General features: G+C 47.7%; 1 protein-coding gene across 1 annotated transcript in view; it reads left to right on the forward strand.

The window, feature by feature from the left end:
- The window catches only part of INTS8 (integrator complex subunit 8), a 107,954-nt gene that overhangs the window by 47,153 nt on the left and 38,666 nt on the right, over nucleotides 1-22,135 (forward strand). Inside the window, exons 13-17 of the mRNA XM_069731689.1 lie at nucleotides 3,812-3,987; nucleotides 9,554-9,687; nucleotides 9,800-9,910; nucleotides 10,611-10,815; nucleotides 20,478-20,599. Coding sequence (XP_069587790.1) covers nucleotides 3,812-3,987; nucleotides 9,554-9,687; nucleotides 9,800-9,910; nucleotides 10,611-10,815; nucleotides 20,478-20,599 — 748 coding nt within the window. The remainder of the gene's footprint in view (nucleotides 1-3,811; nucleotides 3,988-9,553; nucleotides 9,688-9,799; nucleotides 9,911-10,610; nucleotides 10,816-20,477; nucleotides 20,600-22,135) is intronic.

The raw sequence follows: 22,135 nt of genomic DNA on the forward strand, positions 1-22,135 counted from the left end.
GGAGACTATGTGATGTACGTGTCTTTAGACGCAGCCGACTGTGCGGCAATTGCTGCCTCAAATGGCATCACCATTAGGAGAGCACTATGGCTTAGAGAGTGACGCACAGATTCATCTTCTAAAAAGTCTCAGATTTCTCTGCCTTTTCAGAGCGGACGTCTGTTTGGAGAAAAACTAGACCAGCTTATTTCCGATGCTGCTGCAGGAGGAATTTGCTTTTCCCTCCTGTATAGGTCTAAGACTGCTTTTCAGCGTCAGCAACATTTTCGTTTTCGTCCCTTTCGCAGTAGCCCATTTTGGTCCTCCTCCACAACCTCGTCCAGATCAGAACGATCTCCACCCAAGTTCAGGAGCTCAGTCTCGCGTGCTTCACCGCGCCATCGAGTCTCTCTGCCGAAATGGGGTCATTGTTCCGGTTCCAGAACATGAGAGATTCAGAGGTTTTTACTCAAACCTCTTCGTCGTTCCAAAAAAGGGTGGGACGGTGTGCCCTATTTTGGATCTAAAGCTCCTAAACAAGTATGTAAAGGTAAGGCACTTCAAGAAGGAATCCCTCCGGTCAGTCATCCCCTCAATAGAGAGAGGAGAATTTCTAGCATGAATAGACATCAAAGATGCTTATCTCCTTATACCAGTCTTCCCGCCACTTCAAAGGTTCCTGCGTTTTGCCAACCAAGAGGACCATTTTCAATTCACGGCCTTGCCCTTCGGCCTTGGCACCACGCCCAGGGTATTCACTAAGGTCAAGGCGTCTGTCATGGCCATTCTTCACTCCCGAGGAGTAGTCGTGTTGCCATACTTGGGATGGACCTTTGATCAGGAGGTCGTCTATCATGCCTGGGAATCAAGCGTCCGCATTACCTTGGATACCCTTTCACGCCTGGGCTGGCTAATCAACTTGGACAAGTCCTCCCACGTTCCATCCCGACGGATCTCCTTCCTAGGCATGATCCTGGACACGTCCAAGGGGCTGGTCCTCCTTCCTCGGTCCAATGCCCAAGTGCTTTAACAGGGAACCTGGACACTTTGTCGTCCCTTTTCTCATTCCATTCGATTTGCCATGAGGGTCCTGGGGAAAATGGTCGCCGCAATGGAAGCGTTTCCCTTCGCCCAACTGCATCTCCGCCCCTTACAACAGATTCTGCTGGACAATTGGGACAGGAGTCCCTTATCCCTCGATCGGCCATGCCCTCTGCCCCCGCGTATCAGTCAAGCGCTCAAATGGTGGACTTTGGATTCCTCTCTCAGCCAGGGAAGGTCTTTTCTCCCAATTCACTGGCTGGTGGTAACTACCGACCCTAGTCTCCTCGGTTGGGGAGCGGTATCTCGCCACCACGCCGCCCAGGGGCGTTGGACGATTCGGGAGTCAAGACTTCCGATTCCGATAAACATCTTGGAGATTCGAGCGATGAGATTTGCCCTGAGACGTTTCCACTTCCTCCTCGTGGGTCACCCAATTCAAATTCAATCAAACGTCACAGCCGTGGCGTACATAAACCATAACCCACATTCTCCGTTGGGCCGAGCACAACCACTCCACCATTTCTGCAGTGCACATTCCAGGCGTCGAGAACTGGGCGGCGGACTTTCTCAGCCGTCAGGATCTCGCCTCGGGGGAGTGGGAACTCCATCCGGAGGTCTTCCAGCAGATTTGTCTTCGCTGGGGGACTCCGGACGTGGATCTGATGGCGTCCAGACTGAACGCAAAGGTTCCCAACTTCATAGCGCGTTGCTGGGATCCCCAGGCCATCGGGGTGGACACACTGATATTTCCATGGCATCGGTTCCACTTCCCGTACGTGTTTCCTCCACTTACTTTGCTACCGAAGGTAATCCGAAAAATCAAGATGGAGGGGGTTCCTTTCATCCTAGTCGCCCCAGACTGGCCACGTCGCGCATGGTATGCGGAGCTCATGCAACTCGTATCCGACGTTCCGTGGTAGCTACCAGATCGCCCAGATCTGCTTCACCAAGGGCCGATCTGCCACTAGAGCTCAGGGGCCCTACGTTTAACGGCTTGGCTGTTGAAACCTGGATCCTAACTCAAGCTGGTTTCTCCCAGCAAGTCATTGCCACCATGATAAGCGCTCGCAAGACGTCTTCCGCTCGCATCTATCACCGCACCTGGAAAGCCTTCTTCTCATGGTGCAGGCTCCGTGGACGTCCTCCTCTCGTTTTTTTCAATTCCTTCCATTCTGGAATCCTGCTTGGATTCCGGTCTGACGCTCAGTTCCCTCGAGGGTCAGATCTCAGCATTATCCGTGTTGTTCCAGCGTAAGATTGCTGTTAACTTGCAAGTCAGGACTTTTGTTCAGGGGTCTCCCACGTAGTACCTCCCTATAAAATGCCCTTAGAGACCTGGGATCTCAATTTCGTCCTGAGTGTTCTTCAGGAGTCCCCTTTTGAACCTCTGCAAGATGGCTCGCTTATTGTTCTCTCCTGGAAGGTCGCCTTCCTTGTGGCAGTAACCTCTATCAGGCAAGTCTCAGAGTTGGCCACCCTGTCCTGCCAGGCGCCCTTCCTTTCCTTCCACCAGGACAAAGTGGTCCTACGTCCATCTCCGTCTTTTCTTCCCAAGGTGGTTTCATCCTACCACCTTAATGAAGATATCGTTCTTCCATCCTTCTGCCCACAGCCAAGACATAGGGTTGAAAAGGCCCTTCACACCTTGGACGTGGTAAGGGCCCTCAGGAGGTACATTTCTAGGACTGCCCCCTTTCGCAAATCGGACTCCCTCTTTGTGCTCCCGGAGGGTCACAGAAAGGGTTTAGCCGCTTCTAAAGCCACGATAGACAGATGGATCCGATCAGCTATTCAAGAATCTTATCGGGTCAGGGGCAAGCGTATCCCGGCGGGGATTAGGGCACTCTCAACTCGGTCGGTAGGTGCTTCCTGGGCCATTCGGCACCATGCGTCAGCAGAGCAGGTTTGCAAGGCCGCAACATGGTCCAGCCTGCATACTTTCACAAAGCACTACAATGTCCACACTCAATCTTCTGCGGATGCGGCCCTTGGCAGGCGTGTTCTGCTAGCAGCTGTTGCGCATTTATAGTCAGCTGGTACACCGAGTTATTTGGTTTTATTGTTCCCCACCCAAGGACTGCTTTGGGACGTCCCATGGTTCTGTGTCCCCCAACGTGGCGAAGGAGAAATAGGGATTTTTGTGTTACTCGCCGTAAAATCCTTTTCTCCGAGCCACTCATTGGGGGACACAGCTCCCACCCTGTTAGCCTTATGGCTCGTTTCTTTTTGGCTCTTTGCTTACTCTGTCATGTTGTACTCTAATATTATGTTATATGTTGTTATTCTCCTACTGCTTTTACACTGAACTGGGTCTCTGGAAGCCAGCATGAGGGTGTATACTGCAGGGGAGGAGCTAACTTTTTTTGTCTCAACTTAAGTGTCAGCCTCCTAGCGACAGTAGCATAACACCCATGCTCCTGTGTCCCCCAATGAGTGGCTCGGAGAAAAGGATTTTACAGTGAGTACACAAAAATCCTTATTTTATTTTATCTGGGCCAAACATTTAGATCAAGAAGGAGTTTTGTTATTAGTGGACAACCCCTTTATCCTTTTCTTGATAAATAACGTAGTGTTACTTTAAGTATCTGATTCCCCAATGGGATGCAAGCTCAGGAACACTGCTGCGTAGCGTAAAACCACCTAAAAAAAAAAGCCGCAAAAAGCACAAGGGAAAACATGCTGAAAAAAAAGCCTATGGTGAACTTACTCTAAAAGTCCAGTCTGTCGATTTTATATAAAATTAGTTAACCCAATCAATAAATGAGAAATGCTGTCTTGTATTTTCCAGAAGCCTGTGCTTGGGAATGGAAGACTTGCAGTTGGTATTTATGATTTCTTCTCACGACTTGTTCATGAAGCTCCTTACAGATGATGAGAGAAAGATGCTTGTGGATCAGATCCGCCAGCGAACGTCCCACACCAATCTCTGCACCAAGCCGGTGACTTCGTTCTATGAAATCCCAGGTGAGCTAAAGTGGGCATCGCTGACAACCAAGTGCCACTTATAACTGGAAATGTAATTGCTATAGTATCGTTGTGGGGTCTGAGAACTTGTGATTATCTAGTATGTTACTAATGAAGGTGACCACCATTTCTCCAGTCTATGGATCTATCTTATCTCCTCATTATACCTCTGCTTCTTTTACCCAGCTTGTGTGATTTGTGGTCAATATGATTAAACCGCATCTGATATTTATTTTTTTCAGATGATTATGCTTTTTTCTTGCCTCGCTAAATTAATAGTCCCCAACCTTTCTTACCTCGACAGTCACGTTCAGAATTGAGAGGGTCGCGAGCCACATTCAGAGCAGTGAATTCCAGCTCTTCCCTCATTCGCCCCACAATAGTGACAACCCAAGTCCCCATCTATATATATAATTGTCTAAGGGTTTTTCCGTCTGTCTGTCTGTCCTGGAAATCCCGGCTCTCTGATTGGTCGAGGCCGCCAGGCCTCGACCAATCGGCAACGGGCACAGCGACGATGATGTCATAAAGGACGTAGAAATCCCGCGTCTGATTGGTCGAGGCCGCCAGGCCTCGACCAATCAGCAACGGGCACAGCGACGATGATGTCATAAAGGACGTAGACATCTCACGTTTCTGATTCAGCGATGGGCACAGTATCGACGTAGATGTCATAATGGTTGCCATGGCGACGATGATGTCATAAAGGTTGCCTCGACCAATCAGCGACGGGCACAGTGTGCCGCGAATTCTGGAATCATCATTGTCCACATACTACGGGGACATGCATATTCTAGAATACCCGATGCGTTAGAATCGGGCCACAATCTAGTCTATATATATATAATTGTCTAAGGGTTTTTCCGTCTGTCTGTCTGTCTGTCCTGGAAATCCCGGCTCTCTGATTGGTCGAGGCCGCCAGGCCTCGACCAATCAGCGATGAGCACAGCGACGATGATGTCATAAAGGACGTAGATATCCCGCGTCTGATTGGTCACAACGACGATGATGTCATAATGGTTGCCATGGCGACGATGATGTCATAAAGGTCGCACAACAGACAACCATACACAAATATGCACAAATCATCATTGGCCATATACTACGGGGACATGTATATTCTAGAATACCCGATGTCATAATGGTTGCCATGGCGACGATGATGTCATAAAGGTTGCCTCGACCAATCAGCAACGGGCACAGTCTGCCGCGAATTCTGGAATCATCATTGTCCATATATAACAGGGACATGCATATTCTAGAATACCCTAGCATCGACGTAGAAATCCCGCGCCTCTGATTGGTCGAGGCCGCCAGGCCTCGACCAATCAGCGACGGGCACAGCGACGATGATGTCATAAAGGACGTAGACATCTCACGTTTCTGATTCAGCGACGGGCACAGTATCGACGTAGATGTCATAATGGTTGCCATGGCGACGATGATGTCATAAAGGTTGCTTCGACCAATCAGCAACGGGCACAGCGACGATGATGTCATAAAGGACGTAGACATCTCACGTTTCTGATTCAGCGAAGGGCACAGTATCGACGTAGATGTCATAATGGTTGCCATGGCGACGATGATGTCATAAAAGTTGCCTCGACCAATCAGCAACGGGCACAGCGACGATGATGTCATAAAGGACGTAGACATCTCACGTTTCTGATTCAGCGAAGGGCACAGTATCGACGTAGATGTCATAATGGTTGCCATGGCGACGATGATGTCATAAAAGTTGCCTCGACCAATCAGCGACGATTATGTCATAAAGGACGTAGATATCCCGCGTCTGATTGGTGATATCCCGCGTCTGATTGGTCGAGGCCGCCAGGCCTCGACCAATCAGCAACGGGCACAGTATCGACGTAGATGTCATAATGGTTGCCATGGCGACGATGATGTCCTAAAGGTTGCCTCGACCAATCAGCGATGCCCTGCCAGGCCTCGACCAATCAGCGATGGGCACAGCGACGATGATGTCATAAAGGACGTAGAAATCCCACGTTTCTGATTCAGCGACGGGCACAGTATCGACGTAGATGTCATAATGGTTGCCATGGCGACGATGATGTCATAAAGGTTGCCTCAACCAATCAGCGACAGGCACAGTCTGCCGCGAATTCTGGAATCATCATTGTCCATATACTACGGGGACATGCATATTCTAGAATACCCGATGTGTTAGAATCGGGCCACAATCTAGTTACTAATATAATAACAGCCAAAGCTGTCACACCAAGGCTGTAGAAGTAGATCCAGGGTTGCCTACATTGCCCCCATTCGGTATACTCTAATCAAGCACTCTTACCATTCATGCACCCACTCTACCGCCAGTATCATTCAATATCCATCTTTATCTCTCCACCCTTGATGGCCTGTACATGCCCATCCAGATCTGCTCTTCTGTGCAGGGATACTCACAAAAGTCTCCATCTGGAGACCTACTCTTCATATCTGTTTACTAGACCTGGTAATAATTCACCAAACTGGGAGACAATATATTATCAGCCACAAGTTGAGGATGCCTACCCTGAACCCTTTGGCCCAATAATTGGTTATCCTCATCAAACAGTAGACTTCACTGTGGTGACCAGTAACCAGACTGTGTTCCTGCAGAGGTAAAAAATCTGCATTTTCCAAATATTTAAATGTTCCCGTCACCAGCATTTCCTATTGAAATGTTAATTGGTCAATCATACTGAAATTTGTGAGTGTCGACCAGTGCTGTTGACCATCAGGGATGCATCCGCTTCATACCAGCTATGCTCTTGACACAGAGCAGGGCAGAAGTCAGGGCAACACGGCTATTTATAAAGGGTAGAAATGGGCGAACCTGAACAGTAAAGTTCAGCATCTGTACCAAACACCTAGACTTCGTGCACAGTCCCCAAACCCTGACTTCTCCAGGAAGTCCTTGTTACTTTTCGGGTTCGGCACCCCGAATATCATCTGTTTCCCATTCTGTCATATGCATGGCAGTGCGAGAAACACCAGCAGCTCTAATCAGTGGGAAGATCATTACTCTCATCAGCCTACACCTACTGTCGCTGATAACCGAGAGAGCAGGCGCAGCTGATGGAAGTATTCATCAGCCAGTGCCTGTTTGCTATAAATAAAAAAAAAAAAGACTTGGGGATTTCTTCTATTTTTGATAACCAGTACAGGCAAAATTGACAGCTGTGAGCTGCAACCCCCAGCTATCAGCTGTATCATGGCTGGTTATCAAGAATATAATTATTTAAATAAATATTTTAAATGGTGTGCGGTCCTCCCCCTTTTTTGACAACCTGCCAAGCTTAAAGCAAACAATTGGCGGCTGGTATGGGGCCATGAATATTGCCCCAACCCCCCAGCTTAAAAATGGCAACCCGCAGCTACCCCAGAAAAAGCACATCTATTAGATGCACCAATTCTGGCGCTTCTACTTATTGTCCTCTGATTGAGGTCTGGTTCTATGTTATGATGACCCCACACCGTCTGAGGAGCAAATTCCTTACTTGATGTAAAAAGACATAAATCCATGCGACACATTCATTCCTGCACTGAGTGTGTCAAAGGTCATCATCAGTTTATGTTCCCAGACTCTTCTGTCTCTGAGATTTGAAGTTACCTTTTAATATAAGTAATCTTATGTCCATGGTGCTATGATCTGGGAGACAGAAATGTATTGCCACAGGTAGATCCATTCTTTTTTATCTTATTGTTTGGCGATGAGAGTTCATCCTTGTTCTCAGTTTGGAATATCTGTTTATCACTCACATAATGGTAGTTCTGCTTCCCGTCACCTGTCTTATCTATGGCATTTTTCTGTGCTGTGTTGTGCATAAATATGTGATTCTTCAGAATTTCTAATAGTCTATGCCTGACGAAGGGACCTGCGTAGTCTCGAAAGCTTGCAAGGTGTTACCATCTTTTCAGTTAGCCATTTAAAAGGTGTCAACCACTGAGGACTCTCAATTCTAAATATTTTTCTATCCACTGGCTAATATGGTACCAAGATATGTATCTTTCCTGTATTTCAATTACAGGATTTTATTCCGGCTGTATCTTTTTCACAATCTAACTGTGGGGTTAGTAATGGGGGCGTGTTATAGATTACTCTACATTACTAACCCGTGGACTTAATGTCAGCTGCCAGAGCTAACATTAACCCCACAACGATTACCCCACTTGCCACTGCACCAGGGCAAGTGTGAAGAGCGAGGCTAAGCGTCAGAATTGGTGCATCTTATTGATGCATCATTTCTGGGGCGTCTGAGGGCTGATGTTCTTAGTCTGGGAGGAGGGCAAATTTCTCTGGCCACTTCCCTGGCTATTAATCTTGGTCCACAACTGTCTGTTTAGCCTTTGCTGTTTTGAAATTATGGGGGGACCCTATGTAATTTTTCTTCTTGGGTCCCCCCCTGAAATAACCAGTAAAGGCTAACCAAACAGCTGTGAGGTGATTTAAATAGCCTGGGAACCTTTAGGGATATTGCCCTCCTTCCCAGAATGTTAATATCGACAATCTGCTTTCCCTCTGCTGCTTATGAAAATTACGAGTGACCCCCAACTTCATATTCTGGTCAATAAAATAAAAAAAATAAATACAATTGAAAAAAAAGTAAGTATCCTTCATTGCAACTGTTTATTTTACTTTGCAAGTGCCAGTGCTTTCATAAGCAGCATAGGGAAAGCTGACGGCTGAGTACTGATGGTAATATTCTGGGAAGGAGCCAATAGACATAAAGGTTCCCAGGCTATTCATATCAGCCCAAAGCTGTTTGCTTAGCCTTTCCTTGTAATTATAGGAGAGATGTGGGGTCCCCCTTATACTGAATAATCAGCAAAGTCTATGCAGACAGCTGCGGGCTGATATCAATAGCCTAGGAAAGGGCCGTGAATACTGTCCCCCTCCCAGACTAAAAGCATTAGTTCCCAGCCGCCCCAGAGATGGCGCATCAATAATATGCCTCGCTCTTCCCACTTGCCCTGGTGCGGTGGCAAATGGGGTAATAGTTGTGGGGTTGATGTCAGCTGTTTTATGGCCGCTGGCACAGGCCCAGAGGTTAGTAATAGGGAGGAGTCTATAATACGCCCCCATTACTAACCTCATAGTTAGATTGTAAAAATAAAAACAGGCAGAATAAAATCCATTTAATTGAAATAATGACACAAACGACTTTTATTTGAAATAAACAGCCACAGTTATATTCACCTTTTGCACATAATCCATTGAAGCCCATGTCACCTGAAAAAGAAAAATAATAAATAATCCTATCCCTCACGTGTCTACTGTGAAGATAATCCATAATGTCCCACAACGATCCAGATGATTTAGACAGCAGTCACATTAGTGACCGCTCTCACCATAAGCCAGCTCACACTGACAGGAGTGTAATCGAGGCAGGTTGGTGAACGAAAGGATCCCACAAATACTGAGAATAAAGGGTCTCCATAGGACTGGCTACAGATGTGCAGTCCCACTCCATTGATAAGATGGAGCTATAGGAAGGCCTGTCAGATGTGAGGCTAAGTGTGGGTGTGGGATTATGTGACTTGCTAACACGGGGTGTCATTGCAGCATCTGCAAGTGTTACCATCGGTCAACTCGAACATCAGCTCATCCTCACCCTCGATCCCTGGAGAATTAGACAGATCCTCATAGAGCTGCATGGCATGACGTCAGACAGCAAGTTCTGGATGGTGTCTACTAAGGTACGAATGTTTCTTCATGTGTCTAAGGAACAGTAATGAATTGACATCATTTTACAGTGTGTAAGTAATGTATTTAGGTCCAGTAATCCTTGTATAAATACATTTGTTTCAGTGGGAAGTGCCATCTACATACAGCGGAATAATCCTAAGCATTAAAGACAGTCTGACAAGGGACCTGGTGTACATCCTGCTGGCCAAAGGCTTACACTGCGCTGCCATTAAGGTGAGTGTCACATACACACGTTGTCAAAATTGTTGGTACCCCTCTTTTAATGAAAGAAAAACTCAAAATGGTCACAGAAGTAACTTGAATCTGACAAAAGTAATAATAAATAAAAGATCTGTGAAAATGAACAAATGAAAATCAGACATTACTTCTCAACCATGCTTCTACAGAATTTAAAAAAATATTAGAGCAGCGATGAGAGCACTGTGGAGAGGATGAATATGGTGGTAGATGGAGATAAGGGCGCTGCCGAGAGGATTGGTAGGGTGGTAGATGGAGATGAGGGCGCTGCAGAGAGGATTGGTAGGGTGTTAGATGGAGATGAGGGCGCTGCAGAGAGGATTGGTAGGGTGTTAGATGGAGATGAGGGCGCTGCAGAGAGGATTGGTAGGGTGTTAGATGGAGATGAGGGCGCTGCAGAGAGGATTGGTAGGGTGTTAGATGGAGATGAGGGCGCTGCAGAGAGGATTGGTAGGGTGTTAGATGGAGATGAGGGCGCTGCAGCACTGCGGAGAGGATGAATAGGGTGGTAGATGGAGATGAGGGCGCTGCAGCACTGGGCAGAAAGTTTGTCTTTGACTTTTTTTTGCCCCTTTTTGTTGTAATAATTCCCTTATTTCTCTCCTTTTTAACAAAGATGGTGTAGATGAAAATGTCAGATGAGCTACATTTGGTAACACTTTTGGTGTTTTCTTAGGACTTCCCCCATGCTAAGCAGCTTCTGGCTGCCTGTCTGGAGCTGGTGACTGAGTTTTCTCCCAAGCTGCGGCAAGTGATGCTCAATGAGATGCTGCTGTTAGACCTCTACATCCACGAGGCCGGGCCTGGCATGGGCGGGGATCGTCCTCCTCCTCCAGAGCTGATCAGCAGAGTACGTGGATACCTGGAAATGAGGATTCCTGGTAAGAGAAGTGCTGCCCGTCACCCTTAGGCCTCATTCAGATGTCCGTTTTTTACATACGTGATCAATCTGTTTTTTCCGTGGCCAGGACACATACCCATTATAGTCTATGGGGCTGTTCACATGTCTGTGGCTTTTTTGGTTATAAACAATTGCTGTGTTTTCTGATACTTGTCTCCTGGCATACAGTTTATCACAAAAGTGAGTACACCCCTCATATTTTTGAAAATCTCTTATTCTGTCCTTTCATGGGGCAACACTGAAAATGTGTCACTTTGGTACAATGTAAAGTGGTCAGTGTACAGCTTGTATAACCGTGTACATTTGGTGTACCCTCTAAATTACTCAACACACAGCTATTAATGTCTAAACCACTGCCAACAAAAGTGAGTACACCCCTAAGTGAAAATGGCTAATTTAGCCATCTACCCTTCCCGCTGTCATGGGACTCGGTAGTGTTACAAGGTCTCAGCTGTGAATGGGGAGCCGGTGTGGTAAATTTGATGTTATCGACTCTCACACTGGTCTCTGTAGTTCAACATGGCTCCTCATGGCAAAGAACTCTCTGAGGATCTGAAAAAAGGTTGTTGCTCTACATAAAGATGGCCTAGGCGATAAGAAGATTGCCAACACCCTGACACTGAGCTGCAGCACGGTGGCCACGACCACACAGCGGTTTCAAGACAGGTTCCACTCAGATCTGGCCTCGCCATGGTTGACCAAAGGAGCTGAGTGCATGTACTCCGCATCATATCCATAGGTTGTCTGTTCACAATAGATGTACGAGTGCCGCCAGCATTGCTTCAGAAAATAAAGGGGTGAGGGGTTAGCCTGTCAATGCTCAGACCATACGCTGCACTCTGCATCAAACTGGTCTGCATGTCTGTCGTCCCAGAAGGAAGACTCTTCTAAAGATGATACACAATAAAGCCTGCAAAGTTTTCTGAAGACGAGCAGACTAAGGATATATATTACTGGAACCATGCCCTGTGGTTGATGAGACCAAGATAAACTTATTTGGTTCAGATGGTGTCAAGCGTATGTAGCAGCAACCAGGTGAGGTGTACAAAGAAAAGTGTGTCTTGCCTACAGTCAAGCATGGTGGTGGGAGTGTCATGGTTTGGGGCTGCATGAGTGCTGCCGATTGTGGGAAGCTACAGTTCATTGAGGGAACCATGAATGCCAACATGTACTGTGACATACTGAGAAGAGCATGATCCCCTCCCTTCGGAAATTGGGGTGCAGGGCAGTATTCCAACATAGTAACCACCCCAAGCACACCTCCAAGGCGACCACTGTGTTTGTAAAGAAACTGAGGGTTACGGTGCTGGACTGGCTAAGCGTGTCTTCAGACCTAAACCCTATTGAGCATGTGCGGCATCTTCAAATGTAAGGTGGAGGAGATCAAGGTCTCCAACATCCATCAGCTCCGTGACTTCATCATGGAGGAGTGGAAGAGAATTCCAGAGGCAACCTATAAAGCTCTAATGACCAAGAGTTAAGGCAGTGCTTGAAAATAACGGTGGCCACACAAAATATTGACAGTTTGGCCAGTATCACTTAGGGGTGTACTCCCTTTTGTTGCCAGCAGTTTACACATTAATCGCTGTGTGTTTTAGTTGTTTAGAGGATGCACTAAATTTACTCTGTTACAATGTAGTCAGTGCACATCTTTTATATCAAAGTGTCACAACTTCAGTGTTATCCCATGAAAAGATACATGATAAAATATTTACAAATATGTGAGGGGTGTGTTCACTTGAGTGATTATAATGTAGGTGATAACGACAGCGCATCTTAAGGCCGCCTTACACATCAGACTAATGTCGGCCAAACCCACCGATATCGACGGGATCCACCTACAGTGTAATGTGTATGGTGGTGCCGGCCAAATGCTGATCGGGAGAGTAGTCAGTCCAGCATGTTCTAATTCAGACTGCTGGTGGCGTTGTTCTCCCGGAGAGAAGTCTCCGACCGAAGTGTCAGCCGGCAGCATTCTCATAGAGAACGCGAGTGCTCGGCCTAATGAACAGTCCTGTGTATGGGGGAGCTGGCTGAGATGGCTGAACGATTGGCTGAAGCATCATTTGTCTGACATGCATCTAATGTGTATGAGGAGCTAAGGGTGAAAATACCAGTCAGAAAATGTCTGGTCTCACAGTTGCTACAGTCTCTTCCTTCCATGATGTAGAAATCGGTCACTCTGGACAATGAGACCTTGGAGCCAAGATTTATCACTAATGACTAGTGATGGGCGAGTATACTCGTTACTCGGGTTTTCCTGAGCATGCTCGGATGGTCTCAGAGTATTTTGGCATGCTTGATGATTTAGGTTTCGTCGCCGCAGCTGCATGATTTGCAACTGCTAGTCAACCTGAATACATGTGAATATTGCCTGTTTGTTAGGGAATCCCCCCACATGTATTCAGCGTGTCTAGCAGTCGCAAATCATGCAGCTGCGGCGACGAAAACTAAATCTCCGAGCATGCCAAAATACTCTGAGACCACCTGAGCATGCTCAGGAAAACCCGAGTAACGAGTATATTCGCTCATCTCTACTAATGACTAAGGCGGAGTTTACACTATTCAACCGGTGGCATTAAATGACCCATTGGCTGCATGTCTGCTGATTGTCAGCCGTGTAATAGCCTGTTTACACTGGACCGCACGTTTAATATGAACACAGAATAATCAGTGCGCAGTTCTCATACATGGTCATTGTACTCTGCAGCACACATCCTGTTTACACACGACAATGTGCTGCTGAGAACGATGATTGGAAGTGGTTGTCCACTACCCAGCAACTAAATAAAATAAAAACCCTGCATACTCTCCTCCCGCAGCAGTGCCGTTCCAGCAATCTCTGCACCTCTGTTCCCAGAATAATGTGACTTGTTGTATCATGTGCCCGCTGCAGCTATTGAAAGGCCGCTCGTCAGTGCAGAAATCCGCCCTGACTATATATTGATGAGTTGTGGCCATAAAGCGGCAGATCATTGGCTGCAGTTTGCGTATGATACAACGAGTCACATCGCTCCTGGAACAGAGGCGCTATTGCTAACAACATGCCTGTTGTGCCCAGCGCCGATCTCTGCCAGCACAGAATGGTCACAGAGCGCCTGCTGCCGAATTGAATGGCTTCCGCTGATGTCGCATCAACAAAGCAGCAGCTTCTCTTCTGCTTGGCTCTGTTGACGGGACGGGACTGCCGCCATGCTGATTGACAGCTGTCTCCCCGCTGTCTAACTTTTTTTTTTTTTTTTTCCTTGGATCTTTGTCTTTCTCCTTCGCCTCATTGGGGGACACAGACCGTGGGTGTATGCTGCTGCCACTAGGAGGCTAACACTAAGGCTATGTGCACACGATGCGGATTTTGCTGCGTTTCCGCAGCTGCGGGTCCGCAGCAGTTTCCCATGAGTTTACATTACAATGTAAACCTATGGGAAACATAAAACGGAAAAAAACGCGCAGAAACACAACGGTTTACATTCCGCAGCATGTCACTTCTTTCTGCGGATTCTGCAGCGGTTTTACACCTGCTCCAATAGAAAACCGCAGGTGTAAAACCGCAGTGAAATCTGCAAAAAAAAACGTGGTAAATGCGCGATAAATCTGCAGCAAAAACGCAGCGTTTTTGCCCTGCAGATTTATCAAATCCGCTGCAGAAAAATCCGCAGTGGACCATTCTACGTGTGCACATACCCTTAGTGATACAAAGAAAGTTAGCTCCTCCCCTGCAGTATACTCCCTCCTGCTGGCTCTCAGCTTCTCCCTGCAGTATACACCCTCCTGCTGGCTCTCAGCTCCTCCCCTGCAGTATACACCCTCCTGCTGGCTCTCGTCTCCTCCCTGCAGTATACACCCTCCTGCTGGCTCTCAGCTCCTCCCCTGCAGTATACACCCTCCTGCTGGCTCTCAGCTTCTCCCTGCAGTATACACCCTCCTGCTGGCTCTCAGCTCCTCCCCTGCAGTATACACCCTCCTGCTGGCTCTCAGCTCCTCCCCTGCAGTATACACCCTCCTGCTGGCTCTCAGCTTCTCCCTGCAGTATACACCCTCCTGCTGGCTCTCAGCTCCTCCCCTGCAGTATACACCCTCCTGCTGGCTCTCAGCTCCTCCCCTGCAGTATACACCCTCCTGCTGGCTCTCAGCTCCTCCCCTGCAGTATACACCCTCCTGCTGGTTCTCAGCTCCACCCCTGCAGTATACACCCTCCTGCTGGTTCTCAGCTCCTCCTCTGCAGTATACACCCTCCTGCTGGTTCTCGGCTCCTCCTCTGCAGTATACACCCTCCTGCTGGTTCTCAGCTCCTCCTCTGCAGTATACACCCTCCTGCTGGTTCTCGGCTCCTCCTCTGCAGTATACACCCTCCTGCTGGCTCTCGGCTCCTCCCCTGCAGTATACACCCTCCTGCTGGCTCTCGGCTCCTCCCCTTTGCATACACCCTCCTGCTGGCTCTCGGCTCCTCCCCTGCAGTATACACCCTCCTGCTGGCTCTCAGCTCCTCCCCTGCAGTATACACCCTCCTGCTGGCTCTCGGCTCCTCCCCTGCAGTATACACCCTCCTGCCGGCTCTCAGCTAACCAGTTCTTGCTTGGTGTCTGTAGGAGGCACTTGGGTCTGGTTCAGACCCCAACGTTTTTATTTTACTTTTTTACTTTTCTGTAAATTTTTATTTTTTAATTAATGGAGTGAAGGGGGCGACGGATCCTTTCAAGGTTCCGATCTCCCCCGAACCATCAACAGGCGAGCACGGCGAGTATACCTCCCCATACCCCCTCTCCTGCGATGTGGGAAGCCATGCCTGAGCTCATTTCAGGGGCGACGGTTCCTTCACGGTCCCGATCTCCCCACACCAGCAGCAGGCGACCACATGGAGTGTCGCCTCCATGTATCCTCTCCTGGAGCCAGGCCTAATGCCGGACAACTGGCCCTGTCCACCCGGACTGAACTCCGTGGCTGTACAGAGGCCCCTCTCTATGGCGTCCGAGCAGCCCCCACTGTCCCACCACTGTGAAAGCGGATGGCACAAGGAGGCGGACGGTTCCTCTCCACCTCCCTAACAAAGGGATGATGGATTGAGGTTTATCTCTGCACCGTCCACGCTGCACAGAACAGCGCTGAAACCCACAGCGGCTCCATGCCGGGACGGCACCGATGGTGAGTGGATCCATCATCAGAGGGATATCCACATGCTGACAGGCAGCCTCAGCCACTTCCCTATGGCCCACCTCCCTGAGGTAACGCTCCGGCCGGTTGCAAAATTTAGCCCCCGGCTTTGGCCGATGTGTAGGCCGCATCCCGGAAGCCGCGCCCGCACTATGGCACGCTATGGCGGCTCCGCCCGCTTTTCTGGCTCTTCTCGCCTGGCAACAACGCCCCTCACTTCTACCGCTGGTGTCGCCCGCCGGCTGCAGAAATTTAGGCCCCGGCTTGGGCCTATTCAACATCGTGTCCGTGGCTCTGCCCCCAAATTGGCACTTATCGCTCTCTGCAAAATTTTATCAACTCTGCAACTCCCGGTGGCCATCTTGGTCCACCCGGCCGGCTCAACAGGGGCAATGGTTTTTGCATTAAAGGGGCACATCAACTCTACATCAGTACCCAGGTAAGGAAGTACCTGACCAGTCCTTCTACCAGTATTCCCTGGTCTTAAAGGCACACGACCAGTATTCCCTAGTCTTAAAGGCGCATGACCAGTATTCCCTGGTCTTAAGGGCGCATGGTCAATCCGAGGAGCCCACTGCCGCCGACCCCAGCTTATCCCAGAGTACCTAGTTCCCCTCAGTGGACTTCGTCAATGACTGCAATCCATGGTTCACTGACCAAGAGATTGAATCCCTCCGTGTACCCTCTGTGGATCTGAGTGCTCGCAGGACCAATATACATTTTCCCTATCCTACATGGGAGCCGTCGGCTAGCAGGGGCCGCAAGTATTCTAGAAATGTACAGGCGTCTAGAAACATATAGGCATCTAGAAAACGGAAATTTTCGTTTCCTGCTCCCTCACCAATGATTTGATGACAACAAGGCTCTGAATATGGATCGGATATTGCCTGGACTTGCCAGAGCTTCAGAGAAGGATGACTCGCCTATTTATACCATCAACTAATCTCGGTACATTGACGAGGACTCTGGTTCTGCTCTAGACTATGCAGTGTCCCTCATAAGGAGACTAAGCTCCCTCGTAGAGCATTTGCCATTCAGTCCGGATAAGCGATTCACTGGACTGAAGCCTCTACGTGGGATGCCATGCCTGGCCTGTTTTTTTAAGGGCGACGGGTCCTTTAAAGGGCACCGATCTCCCCACACAATCAACAGACGAGCACACGGAGTGTCGCCTCTATGTATCTTCTTCTGCATCCAGGCCTAACGCCAGACAACCTGTCCTGTCCACCCGGAGACCTGAACTCTGTGGATGTACAGAGGCACCCTTTTTGGCATACGAGCACCCCCTCTGCATCACCACTATTTAGCGGATGATGCAAGAAGGCAGACAATTCGTCTCCTCTTCCCTGTTAAGAGGTTGATGGATCCAAAGAGAGCGGCGATGGCAAGAGACTATGACCTGCTGGATGCAACCGCGCATTCTGCCACTTGGCAGATTAACCTGGATAGAATCTCCTGTGGTATACCTACCAGTATCCCTGCCCGATGTGTCATCAGTTAAAAATACATGCTGTCAGATAGCAAATCTGGTTCGTTCCATCTTGCGGCTTCGGATTCAGCGCTCTATCCTCCCTAGCCGCATGGATTGCTAGAGCAATGGTCTCCTGGCTGGAGACCTTAACTACCTTGATTCACACCAGTAACCTTTTCCCGAACACAGTAAACTGGCCAATCAAATCTTTTGAGCGGGAGACTGACAAAGGATTATATTAGGGTTGTCCAGGAAAGTCTAGATCTAAGGGATCTTGGTTCCAAAAAGGGGAACGAAAAGTAAGACCGATCCTGGACCTCAAACTTCTAACAACCTTTGACAAGGTCCTCCTTCTTCGGATGGAGATCCTCCGCTCAGCCATTACTTCAACAGAAAAAGGTGCAGTTTCTGGCAACCATAGACATTCGGGATGCTTACCCTCTTCAAAAATTTCTTCGCTTTTCCATTCGTGAACAGCATTTTCAAGTCACGACCTTGTCCTTCGGCCTTGCTACCGCACCCAGAGTGTTCGCAAGGGTCATGGTGGCTGCCATGTTCCTCTTGCACCCTAGAGGCGTGCTCGTCCTGCTCTGTTTGGTCGACTGTCTAGCCGCCCTTCCAGGACTACGCGGAGTCGTCTATATCACTTGCGATACCCTCTCACCTGGGCTGGCAGCTAAACTTAGACAAGTTCTCCTCATTTCCAGCCCAGCAGATATCCTTTTTGAGGATGATCCGAAGGATGGTAATTCTCCCTCGAGACAAGGTCATGGCCCTTCAACAGGGAGCTTGCGCACTTGATCACTCATCCCCTCATTTCATTCAATTTGCTAGGAGGGTTCTGAGGAAAAAATGGTGACGACATTGGAAGCAGTTTCCTTCGCTCCGCTCGTTTTCAGCAAGTCAAACAGAGGGTAGTCTCTGAGCTCCTTCTTCATCCAGGGCCTTTCTCCCGGTTCAATGGTTATTAGTAACTACCAATGCCAGTCTTCTCCCTATCATTGCTCTGGAGATCCGAACGGTAGTCCTACAGCAGGTCCACTGCCTTCTGGCAGGGTCACCCCATCCGAATTCAAGTGGATAATGCCATGGCGGTGCCATACGTTAATCATCTAGCAGGTACCCATGGTCAGGCGCCATGACCGAGGTACCTCACATTCTCTGATGGGCCGAGATCTATCATTCGGAGATCTCTGCAGTATATATCCCAGTGTACTCGAGTTCGTGGTTTGGCCTCGAGATCCAAGAGCCATCACATGGCATGCTCTGGTTCTTCCGTGGTACCAGTTTCCATAACTCCCCTTCCACTACTTCTGAAAGCCTTTCAGAAGCAGAAAGGGGCCCAGTGATCCTCCGAGATCCACACTGACCACGTCATTTTTTGTTTGCGGAGCTAGTATCTTCCTGCCTTATTGCAGCAAAACTGCAAGTAGGGACTTTCTCACAGGGAGATTTCACACGTAGTTCTTCCCTATCGCATACTGTTAGATCATTGGGACCTTACTGGTCCTAGGAGTCTTACAGTAGACTCCTTTTCATGCGGTCAGACTTTACTATCAGGGAAGGTCGCCCTTTTTTCTCTGCGATATCCTCACCCTGACGAGTCTTCGGAGCTAGCTGCTCTATTCTTTCAGATTTTTTTTTTTCCCTTATCTTCAAGGCAAGGTTGTCCACAGGCCATCCCCATCCCTTGTTACCAAGGTGGTATTGTATTACCACTGTTATGAGAGCATAGTTCTTCCCTCATCTCTTTCGGCACCAGTCCACAAAATGGAATGAGTTCCCCATATTCTGAACGAAGTGAGTGCTCTGAGTAGATATGTCTCGAGGACGGCGTCCTTCCGAAAGTTAGACACTTTATTTCGGCTTCCTGACGGTAAGAGGAGGGCTTCCTGACGGTAAGAGGAAGGCTTCCTGACGTTTTCAGGAAGGGTTTTGCTGTTTCATCGGCCATGTTAGCCTGGTGGATTCGTTTCACCATCCAGGAGTCCTTCCGTGCTAGATGTCAGCCTCTCTCCCTGTCTATCGAAGGTTCTAGGCACCAGGCGTCGGCAAGGCACGCCTGCAAGCTTGCGGATTCGTCCAGTCCGCATGCATTCTTGAAGCACTATAATGCCCACACTTCCACTGATGTGAATCTGGACAGGCGGACTCTGCAGGCCGCTGTGGCACACTTGTAAGTAGCGGTTACACTGGGCCTGATCTGATGTTGTACCCACCCAGGGACTGCTTTAGAACATCCCACGGTCTGTATCCCCCAATGAGGCGAAGGAGAAATAGGGATTTTTGTGTACTCACCGTAAAATCCTTTTGTCCGAGCCATTCATTGAGGGACACAGCTCCCACCCTGTTATTAGCTTATGCTTGTTTTTATGATCTGACATGCTATACTCTCATATATAATATGACATGCTCTACGCTCATATGTTGTTATTGATCTCCTATTGCTTTTGCACCAAACTGGTTAGCTGAGAGCCAGCAGATGGGTGTATACTGCATGGGAGGAGCTAACTTTCTTTGTATCACTTAGTGCCAGCCTCCTAGTGGTAGCAGCATACAACCACGGTCTGTGTCCCCCAATGAATGGCTCGGAGAAAAGGATTTTATGGAGAGTACACAAAAATCCCTATTTTTACACATCCTGGGAATGTATGACAACTGAGCATTGCGCATCCCACACCTTAACACTGTCCAACCATTGCTTATCATGGAGGTACGTGCTCCATTGACAAAAAAAGGAAGTGCCCAGTTATCAATATAATTATACATTTCCATGGAAAATACTAGGAACAGAACACTAAATTCTTAGAAAATAATTAATTGATGTCCGACATGTCTGGAGAGCCGACGGCTCCTGTACGACTTGCAGTATGTAACATGTTAGGGATATTACAGACCATACTGTGTCTCTGCTCTTCCTAGAGGTAGTAGATGGTAACGACATGACTCTGTGACTGCCATTATTCCAACCCTATGATGTGAGAAGAGGATAATCTGGAAATGATCTTTACTTCTCCTTGCAGACATTCCCCTCCGACAAGTAGTAGCAGAGGAATGTGTTTCCTTTTTGCTGAATTGGAGAGAGAATGAGTACCTAACTCTGCAAGCATCTTCCTCCTTGGTGCAAAATAACCCCTATGTGAAGGTAAGCAACCATAGTCCCTTGTAACGATGACCTCGTGGGCTAAGGACGACGATCACGGGGAGCTGTGATCCCAACCACTTAACATCTTAGATGCTGCGGCACTTTTCATTCTTTTGACAAAGCAGTCAAAAAAAACCCAAAATATTTCCTTTGTTCATGTGGGTGCCTTTTTTTTTTTTTTGGCTGGAGCCAAAATTGGATCCAGCAAAAATAATAGAACCAAGTGTCTAATATGTATATACTACAGTGCTCAGCATAATCGAGTACTCTCTAAAAACCTTCTAGTTTCCTTTCAGAATCAACATATTCTATGGCATGCCATTCTACAAATATTCCCACAAATGTCGGCCATTGATTTAACAAATTAATTCAAGATCATATTGCAAAAATGAGTACACCCCAATGAAAGTCTTTGGCGCAAAGTTAAAGTTTAGGCTATAAATTCCTATTTAATAAGAATTCATCCACAGGTAAATCTAATTATTATTAGTGATGAGCGAGTGTACTCGTTGCTCGGGTGATCTCCAAGTATTTGTTTGTGTTCGGAGATTTAGTTTTCATCACCGCAGTTGAATGATTTACAGCTACTAGCCAGGCTGAGTACATGTGGGGGTTGCCTGGTTGCTAGGGAATCCCCACATGTGTTCAAGCTGTCTATTAGCTGTAAATCATTCAACTGCTGCGATGAAAACTAAATCTCCGAACACCCGAGCAAGGAGTACACTTGCTCAACACTACTAATTATTCATTATACAGGTGTTCAGCAGACAGATGACTATAAAAAGGCATTGCTTAACATACAAAAACCCCTTCCCATTTCAAGCTGGCACCACATGGACGAGAAATGTCACAAGACCTGAAAATAATTTTTTTTTACACAAGAAAGGTGAAGGCTACAGGAAGATCAGAAAAGTTTTATAATCTATGTAGCAAAGATGGAACCTCAACCATCTCTGAGATATTTACCTTGGATGTTAACACTTAAACAAAAGCATCTTCTGATGAGCAGGATTGAAGAAAATGGACCTCAGTTAGCTAAGGAAGTGAAATTGGGGTGAGCATTTTGTGTGACACAATACAGCATAGACTGCAAAAGAATAGCTTGCATGGATGTCCTCCAAAAAGGAAGTCTCTCCTAAAGTCCATGCACAAAATAGACTGGCTGCAATTTTCTAGGGCCCTTGCTGATAAATATGAAGACTACTGGGACTCTCTTCTCTGAAGTGATGAAACCAAGATAAACATTTTTGGAACGGATGGCTTCAAATCTGCATGGTGTCATATAGGTGAGAAATCAAAGAAAAATGCATGATGCCTTCAGTCACACATGCAACAATGTTCTTATGTGTGGCTGTACAAGCTCTTGGTGTCAGGGAGCTACATTTCATTGATGATATCATGCATTCTCAGATATTCTGCTCTATTTTGAAACAGAAGATGCTCCCATCACCCCATACCTTTGGTAGAGGTGCACTTTTCCAACTTGACAATGATCCAAAACATACATCTAAGGCCACAGTTGCATTTCTGAAGAAG

Source organism: Ranitomeya imitator, chromosome 6 (assembly GCF_032444005.1).
Source record: "Ranitomeya imitator isolate aRanImi1 chromosome 6, aRanImi1.pri, whole genome shotgun sequence".
NCBI lineage: Eukaryota > Metazoa > Chordata > Amphibia > Anura > Dendrobatidae > Ranitomeya > Ranitomeya imitator.